Below are 20,567 nucleotides of genomic sequence, written 5' to 3'. Positions count from 1 at the left end.
TGAGAGTGATATATTTTTATTGGAGGAAAATGAGTGAAATAAAGTCTAAACTACAGGAAAATAAAGTCCTGGAGATACACTGTACTAATATGAAATCTTAGGCTACATGGTGGAGTAAAATAAAATAAAAAGTGGCACCAAACATTTCTTCAATGACATTATGCAAATACATGTGACATTATTGCATTCTCTAGACACCAGGTGGTTGGTCAAACACAAGCAAATGCTGATGACATATAGACAATATCATACACATCTTTAGAGTTACGTTAGCAGACAGTTATGGTACAGCATTAGCACTGCGGTGACATGGTTGGAGCTGCAGGTGGAATGGAATGAAACAATACACATTCTGAATAACCCCCTCCCCGTCCTCCTCCCACCCCCCTTTCTTCACTGGCTTTAGGACTTCTTGTACTCGATTCTCTCCACTTTGACGTCATCTCCAATCAGCTGGTAGACGTATGTGACCACTGTGGACGCTTGTATGTCCATCAATACGAAGGATGGGATGATGTTGCTGGAAGGAAACATGAGAGGAATGGCCATTAACCCTTTCGATACGACCACGTCACCGGCAACATTTTAAAAATATCTAACAAATATTTAATAATATTAAAAAAATATCTAACAAATCTAAAAAATTCCTCACTCCAACACTTGCTGAAAGCTGAGAAACTGCGCTTTCTAGTATTATAGGGAAAATCCAATTAATATTCAAAATGTTGTCACTCCCATCCTGTCTTTTACCTTTCCAGTGCGTTGTAGGCGCCGGTGGCCGAGCCGGGGTTGATGTAGAACTTGTTCTCGTTCTCGAAGGCCTCAAACTTGTGCGTGTGTCCGGAGATGAGGATGTCGACGTCCAGCTGCCTCTGCAGCAGCGCTAGGCTGGCCATGTCCCCCCAGGGAATGACCTGGTGTCCGTGGATCAGGCCGATCTTGAACTGGCCCACGGTCACCACCTTCTGCTCCGGGTAGTTCAGGTTCTGTGGAGGCGGAGCAAACAGACACGCCGCTCTCATATCATCTCTGTTTAAAGGGACTATATCTACATGATGCTGTAAGGGTCAATCAATCAATCAATCAATCAAAGCTTTATTTGTATAGCCCATTTCATACCCAGAAGCAACACAATGCGCTTTACAGAGAACAAGGGAGGTGGGCATACGACCCACTCTCTACATATTCCAGAGGGAAGCAAAAAAACAGTAATCACCCGGGGGCCAGATAAGTGAGCTGTAAAAGATTCTTCCCTGACCCCTCTCAACAAGGCGATCGAGCAAGCTCCTGGAGTATGTTTGTCTACCGGCTAAGAACATTTATAAAGCAATAGTTTTAAGTTTTTCTAAGACTGTGGCGTCGTCGAGTCCAACAGAAGTCGTGTAGGTCAGAGGGGAGGTCGTGTAGGTCAGAGGGGAGGTCGTGTAGGTCAGAGGGGAGGTCGTGTAGGTCAGAGGGGAGGTCGTGTAGGTCAGAGGTCGTGTGCTGTAGATGGGTGCTTGGCTGCGTGGGCGTACAGACCTCGTCAAAGTCTCCCCTGACGATGTGGACGTCTCCCGCCAGGGTTTTCAGGTAGTCGTAGCTCTCCTTGGTGCAGAGGTTTCCGGTGCAGAGGATGTGTTGGATCTTCCCCGGAACCAGGAGCTTCTTGAACTTGGCAGGCAGGGTGTTGCACCGGTGAGGGATGTGCAGGTCACCTAACACCAGGACCAACTTGCAACACACAGGAGAAGTCGGTTACGTGTCCATAAGGCCGGAGAGAAAGTAACCTCTCTATTAAAGAGAGCAGCACGTAGGCAGCCATGATTGGAGGTAATTCCATTTCACCACCTGAAATCAGCTTCCCGGGAGACAAGCAGGCGACTTCAGCGTCAACAAACTCTTTATTATGCAGCTGAACAAGAATAAGGCTCGTCAAACAGCTGCTTCAATCCCACAATTACATCTAGAAGCCTGTGCAGAAATAGCCTTCGCCTATATTGAATTAGGGCCTAAGTGAGTGAGACTCCAAGTGCCTCCGCAGATTGAGCGCCCACCGAACTTGAGGTGGAGAGCAAAGTACAACAAGATATCTGTTTTCTTGCTTTGTCTTTTCACACTGATGTGATGGGCTAGGACACTCAATAGATGGAGCTGGACGCCAGAGCTGTGATTCTTTATCACAGCAGCAGGTTGTCAGTGTCCACAAATCACAAACGGTCAAACACTTCAACATCAAAAAAGTTGCCGATCATACGTGAATGTTTGAGTGAAAACGTCTCAGGTTTGTGTGTTAGGTTTGACAGCCCACATGGTGAGGCTATAGTGTTGGGCTATAGTGTTGGGCTATAGTGTTGGGCTATAGTGTCGGCCCTATTTGTCAAGACCAGTAAAGACACTGAAGCTATATTGTTGCATTATGAGAACCCTGCTTAGCACAACACAGTGCACTTGCTGATACTGCAGCCCTGATAATGTTGTGGTTCTACAACGGCCTACCCCACCGCTGCCACACCCCAACATGGCCATACCCCCCCCACGGCCATACCCCCACCCCACCACGGCCATACCCCCACCCCACCCCACCACGGCCATACCCCTACCGCCACCCCCACCCCACCACGGCCATACCCCCACCCCACCCCACCACGGCCATACCCCTACCGCCACCCCCACCCCACCACGGCCATACCCCCACCCCCCCCCCACCACGGTCGCCACCCCCCCACCCCCGCCACGCCCCGCCACGGTCATACTCCATTGTTAGTGTGCAAGACAGGCCTCCGCAGAGGACAAGAGCCAGTAGAAGACAGGGTTCGACACACAGAGCAACGCGGGGGCACTTACCCGGTGACCAGCCTGTTTACAACGCAGGGTTTGATTGGAGACGGGGGAGAGTGGGAGGGGAGTGATGGGGAGGTTATGTGAGGAGAGATCGAGGCATGATCAAAGATTGGGGGGGAAAACAAAAAGAGAAAAAGAGGTGGGACAAGAAGGGGAAACTGAAATTAGAAATTAAAAGTGTATGGATTAAGTAATTAATCATTCCAAACAAATGAGAAAAGTTAAGTGACAATGGTGATTGATGTGTTAGTGGTTGCTGGTTAGTGATCGCTGGTTAGTGATCAATATGACAGCGTGAGAGTGTAAAGACCACGTAAAGCTCTTTTCAGATCGGTAAGTTAAATAAACTAACTTTAGAGGTATGATGAACCTCAATATCCAAACATGCAATTATAAGTGTAGCTGATGGTTAAGCTTCTTCCAAGTCACACCCAAAAGTAATGCCTAGATGGATACAGGAACTAAATGGTACCCAGGAACTAAATAGTACCCATAAAGCAGCAAATAGTGACACATTCTCACTGTATATGATTGCTAGCAAACTTGTGTAATTTGTAAATTGTATGTAAGATAGGTAATTGAGCACATCAATGATCCAGCAGCAACAGTACACTGTACGTTTTGACAAAGATCTGAATAATGTGTTGTGCTTTTTCTTTAATAGAAACATTGTCACTTCCAGCCGGTGTCTGTAAACATCAGCAAATTAGTTAGATATGTAGATATCTAATTAGTTCGATAATTAGTTAGATATGTAGATATGTAGGTATCTAATTAGTTATATATGTAGATATGTCGATATCTAATTAGTTAGATATGTAGATATGTAGATATCTAATTAGTTAGATATGTAGATATGTAGATATCTAATTAGTTAGATAATTAGTTAGATATGTAGATATCTAATTAGTTAGATAATTAGTTAGATATGTTTGCAATCAAATACCCCTAACATTCAACCAGCCTCAATCTACTGCATTCTTGAGGAAGCGTGTCTCGTTGGTTGGCTACTAAAGTCTTAAAGACAGATAGATCTAGGTACATAATACTGTCTGCACCTAAAAACAAACATATTAGATGGGTATAAGATGCCAAAATGAAAGTTAAACACCGTGCAAGAGGAAAATGTGATGAAAATGAGAAGTGCTCCAGTTTGTTGCTGTTTTCCGATCACTTTTCCAGCTGTCATGTGATCGTACCGGACTATCTGACGTTAAAACAGCTTTATTACGACCTAAAATACACATGATCTAACTGTAGGTTCCCCGTTAACACTACAGCTAACAAGCAACTCCGTGAATTTCACCAAACAAAGCCTCGATCAGGCGAAAATAGAGAATAATGTGACTTACCATCTTCTATTTTGCTGAATCTGCTACGCAAGTTCAGGAAGCGAGTGCGTACGTAAGGTGCGTAACAGACGTCAAACCCTCAACCAATGAACGCAGAGTAATCCTACGGACTCCGATATAGGACATCCACGTCATGGACGTTTTGCTTTTTAGCTGCAACATATAAAAACATCTATGCGAAGTCCATCTCCCTGTCTTATAACATGAGGTTCATATACCTAGCCCTCTCAGGTTATAGTCAATACATTTTATTGTCAATAAACAAAATGCAATTCAACAACAAAAGTCAATTTATTTCCTACACACCCAGCCCACTACTGACAACTGAAAATAAGAACATCTTAAACATTGAACATTCAATTTCTAGATCTGTTTATTGTACAAACTAAAAAAAGTATGAAAAGAGGTGGGGGGGCATGAATAAAGGAACAAGCAGTGAGTGAAGATGGCTGAACCATGTGTGCCTCCCGTGGCCGCTACTCCAGAGAGAAATGCAGTCCCAGGACGCCCCCACCGCCCTGCAGCAGCTCGGTGGCGGGGTCAAACTCCAGCGCTACCGCCTTGCTCTGCTTCCGCTTGAGGTCTCTCTCCATCAGCTTGGGACAAGAAAACACAATGAGTAACACGCTACGTACGAGCACAGCGAGATGAGAGCCCTTCCTGGAGAGGACGTAGTGTCAGGCCGGTCGCCCCCACACCTCAAAGGTAGTCAGCTCCAGCAGCTCGCTGATGTCCTGCTCCTGCTCAGACAGGGGCTTGTTGACGGCCATGGCAGCGTGGGCCACGTCAGGGTGGTAATGCTTCTGCAGAGTCTGCACAGAGGAGGAGAGCAGAGGCAGATGGGGGTAGGGGTTAGGGGTTAAGGGGTAGGGGTTAGGAGGAGGTAGAAGGTAGGGGGTAGGGTTATTTAGGGGTTAGGGTTTTACTGGTACATGATGAGTCCCATCAGGCTGGTCTCCAGACGGCCTGTCCTACTCACCTGAAGCTCCCACAGGCTGCTGTCCAGGGCGTGGCACTGGGCCGGGTCCTCCTCCTCCATCAGGAATGGGTCATCACAGGGCTCTGTCACGCACACACACACGCACACACACACCATCACTTAGCAAGGTCAAGTTCATATGTAAAGTCAAGATACAAACAATGATCTTGCAGGGGAAGGACGGGAGCACCCACTGTCCGAGGCGCTGGGCCGGTGGATGAGGACTCTGCAGGCGGGGTGGCGACGGATGAGGTTGCAGATGAAGGGCAGTACCATGAGCAGAGCAGTAGGGGGCGCCGTGAGGGCCAGACGGGACAAGCGCTTGGCAAACGCAGCCACCAAGTACACAGGCAGGTGACTAGCGAGGAAGAGAGAGAAAGAGAGAGACAGAGAGAGAGAAAGAGAGAGAAAGAGAGAGAGAAAGGGAGAGAAAGAGAGAGAGAGAGAGAGAAAGGGAGAGAAAGAGAGAGAAAGAGAGAGACAAAGGGAGAGAAAGAGAGAGAAAGGTCATTTGCCTTGAAAATATTGTCTACTTCAGGAGTCAGAATATTGTCCAATCCCTTTTGACGGCGATTTGAATCCTGGTTCCTCCTGATGACATGTCAAAGTGTCCTTAGGCAAGACACTGAACCCCAAACTGCTCCCAATGAGCAGACTAGTACCTTGCATGGCAGCTGCCTCCATTGGTGTGTGAATGTGTGTGTGAACGGGTGAATGAGAGGCCTTCATTGTAAAGCGCTTTGGATAAAAGCGCTATATAAGTGCAGTCCATTTACCATTGACCATGAAGAGAGAGGAGGTGGTATCTTACGTGGAGGAGAGGAAGAGGTTGGTTAGGTGGAAGAACCTCGCTCTGTACTTGGCGTGGAAGACCGAGGGCTCCAGCAGATTATACAGCTTCTTATAGAAATCAGGATAATCTCTGTAGACACATAGAGACAACACAGGAAGAAGAGCTCACAGCTTGGACCCTGACCACACCTCAACTCAAATCATACCGGGTGACCCTCATGTTTCTAATCCACAAGAAAATATAATATATATGTCCATAATAGATATTTGGGTTCTGTCTGACTCATTACGTGTGACTCACAGGTTGTGCTGATGGATGAGGACAAACAAGCCGTTGAGCGCCAGCAGACTGATCGCCCCTCCTGCAGAAACCACAGAAGAAGAACATTTAAAAGACTGATCGCCCCTCCCGGAGAAACCACAGAGGAAGAACATTTAAAAGACTGATCGTCCCTCCTGGAGAAACCACAGAGGAAGAACATTTAAAACATGACAATTCTTCTCCTCGTTAGCGCAGTGACGAGCTCAAGGCAGTCGATAGCCTAGCACTTCTTGTATTTGTACTTAGCTGTTCTTGCACTTTTACTTCAACGCTAGGTTAGCTAGCTCTTAGATGCTCGTTTAGAAAGAAATGCACTTATGCGTTCTGGTGAGTAGTAGTACACTTGACTACTTACGTTCAATACACTTATTTTAAGTTGTCTGCTAAATGACTAATATACACTAATGTCCTTCCCTCAGGTTGTCAGTTAAAGGAAAGGTCACTGGTGTCCGTTGATGTTTTGATTTAAAAAGAATAGGCACAAATTATGCTTCAAATTGGGTTTTATTCATCATTTAGTGTAGAACTATTTTCACTCGCAGTACATACGTTTGTAAACTTCCGCGTGAACTTTGGGAGGTCTTGACTAAATTTGGAGGCTACCATAGAAGAAAAAGAGCCCATTGAGTGTGTTAGCGGCGACAGGCTATATCTCGGGAGTGCACCGTTTGACGAAACTTTGATATGGGCCGTTGTATATGATCATAAATAACCTATAACATGGCTTATAATGCTACATTTCACACCGGTCTTTTAACAGCATCTCAAAGATCCTTGTGAAAACCCAACTCACCAACATCATAGGCAGCTGTGAGGAAGTCGATCATCAGAGTGGGCTGACTCATGTGAGGCAGGATGGAATCATGGAGAATCACCAGAACCTTCTTGTACATGCTGCCTGGCAACTAGAGGTCAAGATGAGAGGTCAAGTCTGAGCCATCTAACATAATAGTTAGATTATAACTATTATGTTAGTTAATGTTAGTCATCATGTACCAGTAAAACCCTAACCCCTAAATAACCTTAACCCCTAACCCCTACCCCCTAACTCCTACCCCCTAACCCTACCCCTACCCCTACCCCTACCCCCTAACCCCTACCCCCTAACCCCTACCCCCTACCTCCTACCCCCTACCTCCTACCTCCTACCCCCTTACTAATCTAGTTATAATGGGTAGGAATAGGAATAGCTGATTGAAAACGAATGAAGTCTGAAACGATACGCTGCTCTGAAGGGCGTGTTAGAGTACTAGTTCATCTCGTCTTACCTTATACTTCAAAAATCCAAACCACATCCGCTCAAAAGCACGCTTGTGTTCCTGAAGGGGAGGAGAACTCACGTCATTAAATCTCACGTCAAAGCAAATTGAGAGAGAAACACACAGGGTGAGGTTGAGAGGCTCTGCTAACCTTCAGTCTAGCTGCTTTCCAGCTCTCATGTTTAGCTGTGGAATTGAACCAAAAAACAACAACAATTGTGAATCACAATACAATGTTAATACAAGTGTTTTCAATGTCAAAGTATGAGTATAGAACGTAGCGACTAACCTTCTTGTTTGACCAGGAAATTGACCAGCTCAGCTTCCTGGTTGGGCATGGTGACGCTGGACAGCAGCGTGAACACGTTGTTTTGGTAGATGGACATAACTTCCTGTAGAGACCATACAGGAGGGTCAGTCACACAACAGAGGGGAAGAGCACAGGTCATTCGGTTCGCTGTTTAACAGAGCAGCCCGTTTAAGGGTTTTTACTACTAAATAGACACCTCAATAACCTCCATTTAGATGTAGTACACTATTGCTTTGATCATCCAACTGGCGGATGAGTACTCACCCCTTTGTTTTTGTCCATAACCTTGCCCACATTCTCGCGCACCGAGCTCATGACGTAGTAGCGCACGTCCTCCATCTCTAGGAACTCCTGGAACCTGGATACGAGCGGCGCCGTGTCCTCCGTCTGCGACAGCAGCCCCTCCACCACCCCCTGGACCATCTCTCTGGGGAAGCTGTAGTGCTCGCTCCAGTCCAAGTCCTGGAGGGGGAACTTCCCCAGCGCCGCCGCCAGCTTCATCAGCGCGCACAGGGCGCTCTCCTGTACGGCACACCGATAAACACACGGTCAACTAGAACATTATTCCACTCCTGTATATTTCCAAACATTGTAGATAGAGCATGTCCTGGTAGACGAGAGAATAGTAACTCACCTTGATCTGATATGACTCGTGGTTGAGGTGCTCCAGGTACATCTCCACACAGCTGTTGTAGCGATGGCGCATAAACATGCTGTACTTCTCCTCTGCGCTGTGGTCACCTGGTAGACAGAAGAGCCAAGAGGCGTGTGGCACCTGAATCATCCATGGATTTATGACTAGTAGCATTCATCCCCCCATTTAAGTAAATATGTAGAGAGTGGGTCGTATGTCCTCCTCCCTTGTTCTCTGTAAAGCGCATTGTGTTGCCTCTGGGTATGAAATGCCCAAAAATAAAGCTTTGATTGATTGATTGATTGATTGATTAAAGAATGGCACTATGTAGTTTGAATACTTACCACTCAACATGGTCTCTTCATTGGGCAGGTCTCCCACGTACAGGTCACCTCTCTCCAGTAATGTGCAGAAAAGTTTGCAGCTGGCGTTGACAGCACAGAAAACCACCTTCTCTTTGTCTGACTGATAAAGTATTAAAGATAAGTTCATTTTAATACTGTCAACATAGCAATTAAAGCACAGGCAACTTTGTGAGCTAGGTGCATTTAGATGAAGGCAAGGCAAGTTTATTTATAGCACATTTCAGCCACAGGGCAATTCAAGGTGCTTTACATGAGACATTAAAAGCATTAAAACAAAAAGCAAGACATTATAGACATTTAAAACAAAAGGCAGGACAAATTAAAAGCATTTGAAGTTAAATACCATACCTGAAGACATTCAAGGATATCGAACACGTCATTGGCATGTTTTCTGCTCTGAAGGATCAACTCTATCTTGGGGTTTAAATCTGTTTTTGCTTGTTTGGAGGGATTATCTGGAGAGTTGTCCACATTCACGTTGCGCTTCATGGACGTCGCCATGTTGACTACAGCCACCGTACGTGTGACGTGAATACATCCATGGTACTGGCTCGGTATTTAAAAACGCACTTTTTTATTCCGCCACCTAGCGGCCACAGCCATATTCTTCTTCTTCTTCTTCCTTGGGTTTATGGCGGATCCTAAACAGCTTAAAGGTGCATACCGCCACCTACTGGACAAGAGTGTGCATCATCATGTCATCATCCTAGTGCTTACAGACTACAGTCTGCCCCACAACCGTGTGTCACCCAAGAAAGTAAATAGAGCCTTCCTGCAGATTCCTACCCCCTCCCCCTCCGTGCACAGCCATATTACTATTAGCATATTAAGATGCAGTCTCAACGCCGGACTCATGAAAGTTCTTTCGCTTACACACTACGTAAGATACGCCAACTACGTTACTGCGTGCTGCAGATCTCAACCATAAATACTAAGATCGTCCCATGGGCTTTCTGTATTCTTCTGATACAAGCTAACCAAAACCTGTGTGTGTCTTGTCTTCATTTGTAACCATACAAAAGTATTATTCCATAACTTCCCCTCTGGTATCAATAAAGTACTATACTCACCTACCCATCTGCCTGCCTATACCTCACCTGGACTTGCTCTGAGGGACATTCACCCATCTCAGAAATAAAATCACATAAAATGTGAAATGTATCTGCGATATAGATTAATTACTAGAGGGAATTTGCACTCATTGGTTTATAAGAACATTTTTATTTATACCATTATTGAACAAATCATTGGCATTGTGAATAACATGTCCTCAATGGCTAACAGAAAGCTAATTCGAGAGAAAGAGAGAGAGAGAGAGAGAGAGAGAGAGAGAGAGAGAGAGTGAGAGATAAACAGCAAAGTAAATTGTATCCCTGGTTCCTCTTGCAGCTGACTTAGTCTGATCCATTACCTTCATCTTCATCGTCCTGGAAGAGAGAAAAATGTTTGAGTATTCATCAATATCAATAAACACCATAATTGACTCTGATCTGCATTCCTGTCCCCTCGCCTGCTTCTTGTCCGACTTGTCCTGTGTCCCCGAGGCGGTGGCCTGGAAGTCGTGGCAGGGCAGCGTGGCCATCCAGCTGACCATCGAGCCCTCCTCACACTCCGTCTGGACGATGCTGGGGTAGATGTGGTCCTCCTTGAACGTCATGATGGAGTCCTCCTCTTGGGTCCACTCCAGGCGCTGGTGAAGGCCGTCCCCTCCAAAGCGCTTGTTGTACCGGTCAAAGTGCACCCTCTCTAGCACCAGTCCCAGCCCAGGGGCCTTGGGGACGTCCACCTTCTCCTCCCCCCAGCTCCGCTCCAGCACCTCGTCTCCGCTGTAGCCCTTGACCACTGCGATCACCAGGCCGATCATCTTCCTGATCTGGTGCATCATGAAGCTCTGGCCTCTCACGGTGATGACGGCGAACTCCGCGCCGCCGCGCACAAACGGCTCGCCGCACAACATCTCTGTGATGTAGCGCCGGGCGCTGGGATCCCGCGCGCCCTTCTGAGAGGTGAAGTTGTGAAAGTTATGGGTGCCCTTGTAACGGGAGAACAGACGGTTCACTTGCTCCAGTGTCTCTGGCCCCAAGCGGAAGGTGCTGGAATCCTCTGGGTTGTCGTCCTTGGGGGCGAAGGCCACCGTTGGAAGCATGTAGGAGTACGTGCGGGCGTCACAGTTGTTTTTGGAATTGAAGCCGCCGGTCACTCTCTTGAGGCCTATGGTGAAAAATGCAAAAAATACTCAGGAAATCACGTGTCATCAACTGAAACCAGATAATGAATATCAAATCATTGACACAAGCCTTGACAGTAACCCATCCCGACCACAAAGCATTTGACGATTAAGTCTCACCTAACACTTTGATCTGTGGTGGAAGATGGGAGTTGATCTTGTCCATTACGTCTTCAATCAGCCACAGTTTGAGCGATACCACTTGACCAGCAGCAGAAACACCCTAACAATTAAAATAGTTATAGGTTTCGCACGGCATGTCTCGACCTGTGTATAGTCATTCAGATCAATAACGATAATGATAATAATCATTCAGTCTCACTTCACACACTCATTGACTACTAATGTCCATACCTTGTCTGTTCTTGCACATCTTTGGAAAGACATTTTCTTCATTTCATCACCATGGTTCTCTGGGATACACCCAGACTTAATCAGCGCCGTGATCAACTCATCCTCAATGGTTTTGAACTGGGAAGATCCAGCGTTTCTCTGAAACATACATACAGAGAAAGATGAGATCACAGTGACAGCTGGAATCATCTAAAGTGTGCCAACACCCCTAAGACCCCTTTGAAATAAAGTGAAATACCAACCTGCATACCATAGTATCCTTTGCCTGAATAAGCCAAGAGCAGAACCACTTTCCTTTTGGGGTACTTTCTCTCCTCGGCGTTGTCGTCCTCATGGTGGGTTTTCAGCCTCTTGGTGATGTGCCCGTTCTCCCCCGAGTCCCTACTCCCCTCCTCTACTCGCTTCAGCGGGCTGGTGGTCTGCATGTCTCCGGACACTTCGGTCATCATCCGACGCAAACCCACACCCTTGTTACGGAAACCTGATGGAAGACGAGAGGACACATTTTCACTGAGATAACTCAAAAAACTGCAGTACTCTAGTGACCACATGCAAACCTCAGGTGGAGGCAGTACAACGCTACGATTACAGCACACCTCAGGTGGAGGCAGTACAACGCTACCATTACAGCACACACAAGCGTTACGTTCATTATGTCTGGCAATTCCTTTCAGAGATGACAGATCAAAAAACGGATGGTGACATCAAGCTCACCACCAAAACCTTGGACCTCACTAATACTAGGTACAGATGTACATGGTCTAACGGAGTTCCCAGGGGACCCGCATACATCTCTACATCTGGAATATGTAGAGAGTGGGTCGTATGCCCTCCTCCCTTGTTCTCTGTAAAGCGCATTGTGTTGCCTCTGGGTATGAAATGCGCTTTACAAATAAAGCTTTGATTGATTGATTGATTGATCTTGATTCACAGCCTGGGGTCACATGATGGTTTGATGACCATTCACCAAGTAGGCTATAGGTCTAGTGACAGGGCCCAGAACAGATGGAACAGAATCTTGTAACAAATGATACCAAAGCACCACTAAGTCCCGGATGTGAACTTTGACTAATGTCACAATTCTGTTAACTTTACATCAAAGAGGTATCATGACTTAGAGAGGATCCATCTTCTTTGCAAGGTCTTACCGTTGCAATTGATTCTCAATAATCGTGAACTTGCTAAAGCACTCGACAATAACGGTCGAATTGTCCACATTTCTTCTCAAGTCTTCATTTTTTATCTCGACATGGATTCAAAATTAGTGAGATAGATAGAGAGCTAACATTAGCTAGTAGCTAACAGGGTTAGTTGGCTAGCTAGCTAAATGAATTGAATAAAACCGTCACAGTCACTCACGAATAATCCACAAAAGTGGTTAATACACGTCCTGTACAGTAAAAGTAGTCGTTAAATCGCCCTGTAAGGATGAGATTGTCCAAAAAGCCTCATTAAGTCACAACACAACACAACACATGGCTACGATCAACTTTGACCTCGATATTTGTCTCGCGAGAGGTTAGATATCAACCCTTTCAACCCTGAAAATAAAGTGACAACATCTCGAATATTAATTATATTTTCCCTATAATACTACAAAGCGCAATGTCTCAGCTTTCAGCAAGTGTTGAAGTGGAGGAATTTTTTAGATTTGTTAGATATTTTTTTTTATATTATTAAATATTTGTTAGATATTTTTTTAAATGTTGCCGGAGACGTGGTCGTATTCAAAGGGTTAAAGACAACGGGTGCACGCGTACGTACGTACGTACTGTGGACGCGCACGTCGTCTGATCTGATGTTCGCAGCCCAGTCCGTCTCTTCAGTCCGACGGATGCCGTGATTTTAACTTTTTATAACCATTTATTTCGAGTGACAAATTAAAAGCAGAAGCAGGGCCTCTCATTTACAGGTATTCCTCCTCCACCAGCCCTGGGACTGTCACCTTACAGCCACTTGACTTCAGGGTTTCCAGGCCTGGTTCTTCTCGTCCACGGAAACATGAGCTTTCTATTGTAAGTGGGTTGCGATTCGTGTCGGTGTGTATTAACTCTTTTCTCTGTTTTGATATTTCCTTTTACCCTCTGGAGGAACAGGAACAAACCCACCAGCTGACAATGCTCCAAATGTGAAAGTTGGTTGTGATTAGTTCAGTTAATGTTAGCTATGTGTGTTTCAGCTATCTAGCTGTAGGCTGGATCAGTGATGAAACACAACCCAGTTCTGCTTTATTGATTGTTCCATCTCGCTTCCGAAAATAGACGGAGTCAGGGGAGGAACATTTCAGACAGGCTTTTATTCAGTCTACTATAAGCTGTAGATAGATATGTCTATCTAATATCTAGGTTTACTGAACATCTAGCTATCTAATATCTAGGTTTACTGAATAACTAGCTATCTAATATCTAGGTAAACTGAATATCTAGCTATCTAATATCTAGGTATACTGAATATCTAGCTATCTAATATCTAGGTTTACTGAATAACTAGCTATCTAATATCTAGGTATACTGTATCTATCTATCTGATATCTAGGTAAACTGAATATCTATCTAATATCTAGGTAAACTGAATATCTAGTTATCTAATAACTAGGTTTACTGAATGTCTAGCTATCTAATATCTAGGTATACTGTATCTATCTGTATATCTAGGTAAACTGAATATATATCTATCTAATATCTAGGTTTACTGAATATCTAGCTATCTAATATCTAGGTTTACTGAATAACTAGCTATCTAATATCTAGGTATACTGTATCTATCTGATATCTAGGTTTACTGAATATCTAGCTATCTAATATCTAGGTTTACTGAATAACTAGCTATCTAATATCTAGGTATACTGTATCTATCTATCTGATATCTAGGTAAACTGAATATATATCTATCTAATATCTAGGTATACTGAATATCTATCTATCTGATATCTAGGTAAACTGAATATCTAGCTATCTAATATCTAGGTTTACTGAATAACTAGCTATCTAATATCTAGGTATACTGTATCTATCTGATATCTAGGTAAACTGAATATCTAGCTATCTAATATCTAGGTTTACTGTATCTATCTATCTGATATCTAGGTAAACTGAATATATATCTATCTAATATCTAGATAAACTGAATATCTAGCTATCTAATATCTAGGTATAGTGAATATATCTGCATTGACCTCTATCTACTTAGCTAGCTGATCTCCATCTCAAAATGGCTCTTACAGAACCCAATCGCCCAGTTCTCGTGCTTGTCGTTTCACCACTTCCTGTTTGTCCCGTGTTCCACAGTGGCAATCGCTCGTCCAAGACGTTCAAACCCAAGAAGAACATCCCGGAGGGTTCTCACCAGTACGAGCTGCTGAAGCACGCCGAAGCCACGCTGGGGAGCGGGAACCTTCGCATGGCGGTCATGCTGCCCGAGGGAGAGGACCTGAACGAGTGGGTCGCAGTCAACAGTAAGGGGATAAACACACTCCTATTGCTTCTGAACATATTTTATTATTTTCCGGAGGTTTGACTTGATATTTCTCCGGCACTAACCACATATCCACTTCCCAAACCGCTCGTTCAGCCCTTTAGCATTTTGTTGCAGAACTATATACCGTAGAGTTCATTTCCAGCTATGTTGACTCAGTTGGAGAGGATTGTAACGCTCATTATAGGGAGCTGTGTGTACTTGTGGGAAAAACTATCAGTGAATGTTAAATAGAGCTCTTTGTCTCTGCTGCCACGTCTTTGTTTGCCGTCTCTTACATCAAGTCAAATGACTCTGCCAGCGGATGTCTTATTTCCTTCTCCTAGCACCCATCCAGTGAGCTCACTCTGGACAGTCTGCTGCTCTACCGGGAGATTAGCAAACAGGGAACTAACCCAAGGTCTTACTGCTGAGCCTAACATCCGTCTGTGTCCAACTCAGAGGACATTGGCGTTAGTCCTAGCTCTTAGCAAACGTTCATCAGAATGTAGCCTGTACTGAATGTGCATGGCATTGAAACGGGATGTGGACGTCCCAAGTGTGTCTTAATAAATACCCCTTTCTGCATGATTAATCTAGCACGGTCATGGTAAGAATTGTAATGAGTGTTTGATTTTTTCCAGCTGTGGATTTTTTCAACCAAATCAACATGCTCTATGGCACCATAACAGACTTCTGCACGGAGGAAAGCTGCTCTGTAATGTCTGCTGGTCCCAAGTAAGTGTGTGCAGTGATGTGATGTGATGGGTAGGATGTGTGCTGGTTGGTAGATGGGTAGGATGTGTGCGTATCTCCACTATTTAATCATACTTTTGACCTCTTGTGTTATAGATATGAGTATCATTGGGCAGATGGAACTAACATCAAGAAGCCAATCAAATGCTCAGCTCCCAAGTACATTGACTATCTAATGACCTGGGTGCAAGACCAGCTCGATGATGAAACGCTTTTCCCGTCAAAAATAGGTAGGAGTTGTGCCAACAAGGACATTGCTGATTTAGTTTTACTGCACCGTTCTATATTGCTGTGTCACATTTTCTGCACCGGTCTAATCCCATGTGTTTGCACCAGTCTAATCCCATGCACCGGTCTAATCCCATGTGTTTGCACCCTAGGCGTTCCCTTCAAGAGGAACTTCATGTCGGTGGCCAAGACCATCCTGAAGCGTCTGTTCCGGGTGTACGCCCACATCTACCACCAGCACTTTGACTCCGTCATGCAGCTGCAAGAGGAGGCGCACCTCAACACATCATTCAAACACTTCATCTTTTTTGTACAGGTAAAGTAAGCAACACAAATGCACATTATTGATAAATTACTAAAATGTAATATGTGGATCATCCTGTACTGATGTGCTGAAGCTGCAGTATTATGCAGAATGAAAGGAAATGAGGCGGATATAGAGGCCTGATCAACCTCGATGTTTGTGGTTCGAATCCCAGCTCCGACCGTCCACATGTCGAAGTGTCCTTGAGCAAGACACCTAACCCCAAATTGCTCCCAATGAGCAGGTTAGCACCTTGCATGGCAGCTACCGCCATTGGTGTGTGAATGTGTGTGAATGGATGAATGAGAGGCCATTGTAAAGCGCTTTGAGTGCCGCTAAGGTGGAAAAGCGCTATATAAGTGCAGTCCATTTACCATTTACCATTTGTGTCTTTTTTTCAGGAGTTTAACTTGATTGACAGGAAGGAGCTGGTCCCTCTGCAGGAGCTGATCGAGAAGCTGACCACCAAGGACAGATAGAGGGGAAGTTCTCCTGCTCTCTCTGGTCTAGGATCAGTTAGCACACACCCCCGTCCCACACCGGCTTCTGTGTGCAGTACGTGTTGAGGACGTGTTCATGACGAGGCCAGGGTTGAGGAAGACTAGCTGGAGGAAGAGTATTTTAGCATTTACAGCACATTACAGCAGCACCTATGTTTGGTTAGGATTTTTAGATATTTGGACCGATCCCACAAACTCAAACGACTAGTTGTCTGCTTGCATTTGGTTTAGACCCCTCTTATTATGAGCATATTCCTACTACGAGAGGAAGTATGACAAAAGTTACAGAAAAGGATATTGGAAAGTTCAAGGAGTAGAACTATTTGAACCAACTGGTTGATTTTTCCAACCTACTACTCGTCTAGGATATCACTTACTAATACATGTACCTGCTGTGGTGAACTACAAGCTCATTTGAGTCCCTAAAATCCACCAGTAACTTAACATTCCCAAGTGCCTAACATGGCTCATATTCACTCTGCGTACAGTAGAAATGTTACTTCATGATAGAGGTACACGATGATAGATAAATATTCAGGCCGGGGTTTTTAGCATTACTCAAAAAATTAACACGGGAAGACATTTAAACGTTTTATAATGTGCAGTTGTAGAAAGTAAATAGGTTGTGGCCAAAGCTGTATTTCATGGATCGTACACATTATACAGTGGTTGTTTTTAAGGGTATGAGCTCCACATTTACTAAACCTTTGTAACCCATAGGGTGCCTCAGTCTCGTTATCCTACCAGCCATGACGCACTTTGACCATTTTCCTGACCTCTCTTTTGCCTGAATGTTAAACCCACACTGACTGCGCTCTTCAAGAAACTCATGTACTTGATCATAGTATTTTCTCATGCTCCCCTCAGAATGTCAGTGCAATGCAGAAGTACCCGATGAATATAACAGTATGTGATGTCCTATGTCTTTGAATGGTCATTTGAGTTGTGTAGTGCTGAGCTTCAGACAGCAGATGCATGAACTACCCAACATGAAAATGGATTGTACTATGCAATTACTGTCCTGCTGCTGTAGAGCGTTGCAGAAGAAAAGCACTCACCTTTTACAGTTGTGTACTTATGAATATTTTACGTTTTTCCATCTTAGTGGGAACTAATAATTTATCTATTTTGTTGGTGTTGAACCTAAACGTGATAGCGATGACTTGGCTATCCGTGGCTCAGAAACAATGAATTGCATTGTTTTACATGTTATTTAGTGTTAAATTCATTTCAGGAAGATATGAAATGGAGAGTCAGAAATCAACATTGTAAATACTATAGGGCCGGATGTTTCTTTGAGAACATTTTGCAAGCATGGTGTGCTAACTTGGGTTTTAGGCCTGTTTTAAAAGAGGGCTTCATGTCATTTAGAAGGTTCTCCATCCGTAGACGACATATTTTGAGAAGTCAACTAAATGCTTTGTTATCTTTCAGTTCTAGCTGTTACTTTAGATATTTAGTGTGATTGTTCACCAGGTAGCGAGTTGAGAAACATTGTAGTGGTAAAGCCATTTATTTATCCTGCCTCTTCTCTAGGAAAATACCTGTTCATTGCACAAACTGACTAACTACCCACTCTGTTCCCATGACTTTAATATAGTCTGATGCATTGGTTGTAAATAATGTTTGAAAGGATTTTCAAAGCTACTGAATTGAATGAATGCTGTTTACAAGGCAAATAAAGGTGATCTTTGAAAGCATCTCTATGGGGACCATGTTCTGTGAGTGAGGGGAGGGCGGGTCTTCTGGAGGTGGGAGGAGCCAGTCTGCTGGAGGTCTGACAGCTGTTAACACGGCGGGAAAGTTTCAAATATCAGTCAGAGCTGAGAAACCATCGAGCTGCTATCATATCTAGTACTAGAGGATCTGTAAATTATTAAAAACATGTCAACACCGAAGAGAGCTTGTCCCAGTCCACTCAACACCAGCATGGAGAAAAGAATAAAACGGATTTCAATAGAAGGCAATATTGGTAAGTAGTGTTAGGTTGACTAAAACACAGCCAAGCTCAATTAAGTCAAGGTCAAGGACAAGTTTGTGGTTAATATTAGCTCATTAGTTAAGAATACCGAAGCTTTAAGTAGTTAATGTTATTACTGTTGGGTTAGGTGCTGTTATAATGCTCTAGTCACGCCAGATGCTTATAGCTCCCGCTATTTTTGTTATTACTGTATGTAGGTTGTATCTCTAGGTTTATAGCTTTCCCTTATCATACCTTACCCTTAAATCAAACTGAACCGGGTTTAATAGTCCATAATAATATGGTCCATAGTGTCCATAGTATAGTTATAGAACATGATGACTCGACTGGACTGGACTAATAATGCGTCTCCATGTCTATGTATCGTTTTATTAATACATCCATGATACGTATTCACCGAAAGACAATTATAACCATAAAAATACATAACCATTTAGATTGAACGAAAATAATTCACGATTCTCATTGTTACATGACCATTGTCTGTTTTCCGGGTTGGTTCTTTGCAGCGGCGGGTAAGTCCACGTTTGTGCGCCTCCTGGAACAAGAGAGCCCGGACTGGGAGGTAGTACCGGAGCCCATCGCTAGGTGGTGCAATGTGCAAACACAACAGAGTGAGTTTGAGGTACAGTATGCATTTTCCCCTATCTCTAACATCCTCTCCAGCTATGGAGACACACACACACACACACACACACACACACATTACACACACACACACACACACACACACACACACAGAGTGCACAAAAACCCCTCTCACCTAAGAAACCTAGTGAAATTACTGATAACCAGATGTGAAATTGTTTGTAATTACGTTTTTTTTCCCTTCCACATAAACGTAGGGGTTTTAGACCTATTCGTTCTGTGATGATTGCATATTCACATATCTGTGATGATTTATAGCCTCTGCCGGCCAACTCTGTGAGATTAGTATTAGAGCTTTATCACAAGATTGACCCTGGCCCTTCGGTGTGGCAAGATAGAAATTGATCTGAAATTAGATTGGTCATTAATCCCTGGAAGAATGAACTGATGATGCCTCAGTGGAGTCCGTCAGATGGACTTTGGATGTTCTCATTGCTGTTGTCATATTAATAAGGATCTGGTCAGGATGAAAGGGTGGTGCATTAGCATCTCTAAGTTATTATATTAATAAGGATCTGGTCAGGATGAAAGGGTGGTGCATTAGCATCTCTAAGTTATTATATTAATAAGGATCTGGTCAGGATGAAAGGGTGGTCCATTAGCATCTCTAAATTATTGTGATGGCATCTTCATGTTGGGTTTGATTCCAAAATCTAGATTGTCTGTCCAGATCTTAGCTAAAAGAGGGTTAAGTGATTGAGCTCCTCTGTGAAAACTGTATCTTTGTAGACTTCTGTTTGGCTACAGCAATTATAATAGTTATATATTGGTCAACGCCAAAGCATTACATATATATTATATATCATTTTAAAATGGCTTCATAGCAAACACAAAGACTGAGATTGAAACAGACTGAATTTAACTTGGCAGGCAGAATCGTCCCTCATTGCTACGGTAGCTCATAGCACAGTTGTTACAAGTTGCAGCTTTAAATAATGAGTATGACCATACAGTTGTATGGTGTGTGTGTGTGTGTGTGTGTGTGTGTGTGTGTGTGTGTGTGTGTGTGTGTGTGCGCATGTCGAACGCAGCTGCCATCTGTCCAGCTCTGCACTGGTCACTACTATGTTATTACACCCTCAGAGGAACAGATGGTACGACCCTGAACAGCTGAGCATGGTGTCAGAGGACAGCCTTCCGAGCCTGTGTGTCCAGTCTGTCCCCCCCTCCACACGATTGGGCCCACACTACACCCCTCAACACACTCAGGCCCACCTCCACCTCCACCCCTCCACACACTCAGGCCCACCTCCACCCCTCCACACGCTCAGGCCACACTA

General features: G+C 44.3%; 5 protein-coding genes across 6 annotated transcripts in view; 2 read left to right on the top strand and 3 right to left on the bottom strand.

Annotated features, from left to right (window-relative positions):
• On the bottom strand, positions 1-4,245 carry vps29 (VPS29 retromer complex component). The gene is made up of 4 exons (XM_084460073.1): positions 4,176-4,245; positions 1,522-1,713; positions 751-986; positions 1-520 (listed from the first exon to the last, which is right to left on the bottom strand). The coding sequence occupies exons 1-4, from the start codon at positions 4,176-4,178 to the stop codon at positions 403-405; spliced, it is 549 nt and encodes a 182-aa protein (XP_084316199.1). The 5' UTR covers positions 4,179-4,245; the 3' UTR covers positions 1-402.
• Positions 4,246-4,576: 331 nt separating this feature from the next.
• noc4l (nucleolar complex associated 4 homolog) lies at positions 4,577-9,337 on the bottom strand (the record flags this gene model as incomplete). Its single annotated transcript, XM_084460179.1, has 14 exons — positions 4,577-4,771; positions 4,874-4,987; positions 5,155-5,237; positions 5,349-5,512; positions 5,966-6,076; positions 6,248-6,308; positions 7,062-7,173; positions 7,537-7,587; positions 7,679-7,713; positions 7,817-7,919; positions 8,102-8,359; positions 8,472-8,578; positions 8,816-8,936; positions 9,185-9,337. 14 exons carry the CDS (start codon positions 9,335-9,337, stop codon positions 4,652-4,654), a joined length of 1,593 nt encoding a protein of 530 aa, XP_084316305.1. The 3' UTR covers positions 4,577-4,651.
• Positions 9,338-10,230: 893 nt separating this feature from the next.
• On the bottom strand, positions 10,231-12,635 carry pus1 (pseudouridine synthase 1; the record flags this gene model as incomplete). The annotated part of the gene is made up of 6 exons (XM_084460178.1): positions 10,231-10,263; positions 10,347-11,047; positions 11,184-11,286; positions 11,418-11,555; positions 11,660-11,898; positions 12,566-12,635. The coding sequence occupies 6 exons, from the start codon at positions 12,633-12,635 to the stop codon at positions 10,231-10,233; spliced, it is 1,284 nt and encodes a 427-aa protein (XP_084316304.1).
• A 619-nt stretch (positions 12,636-13,254) lies between these two features.
• Positions 13,255-18,236, top strand: mob1bb (MOB kinase activator 1Bb). Of its 2 annotated transcripts, XM_084460072.1 has the most exons (6): positions 13,255-13,432; positions 14,705-14,871; positions 15,515-15,608; positions 15,723-15,856; positions 16,007-16,170; positions 16,560-18,236. In XM_084460072.1, the coding sequence occupies exons 1-6, from the start codon at positions 13,419-13,421 to the stop codon at positions 16,635-16,637; spliced, it is 651 nt and encodes a 216-aa protein (XP_084316198.1). In that variant the 5' UTR covers positions 13,255-13,418; the 3' UTR covers positions 16,638-18,236. The 2 variants fall into 2 exon arrangements, with proteins under 2 accessions (XP_084316198.1, XP_084316197.1); XM_084460071.1 differs by having other exon boundaries at positions 15,723-16,170.
• A 306-nt stretch (positions 18,237-18,542) lies between these two features.
• The window catches only part of dck (deoxycytidine kinase), a gene marked incomplete at both ends in the record, with an annotated part of 5,381 nt that continues 3,356 nt past the window's right edge, over positions 18,543-20,567 (top strand). Inside the window, 2 exons of the mRNA XM_084460177.1 lie at positions 18,543-18,630; positions 19,149-19,264. Coding sequence (XP_084316303.1) covers positions 18,543-18,630; positions 19,149-19,264 — 204 coding nt within the window. The remainder of the gene's footprint in view (positions 18,631-19,148; positions 19,265-20,567) is intronic.

Source organism: Borostomias antarcticus (assembly GCF_949987555.1).
Source record: "Borostomias antarcticus genome assembly, chromosome: 30".
Lineage (NCBI taxonomy): Eukaryota > Metazoa > Chordata > Actinopteri > Stomiiformes > Stomiidae > Borostomias > Borostomias antarcticus.
This window is presented reverse-complemented; position numbering and strand designations above follow the sequence as displayed.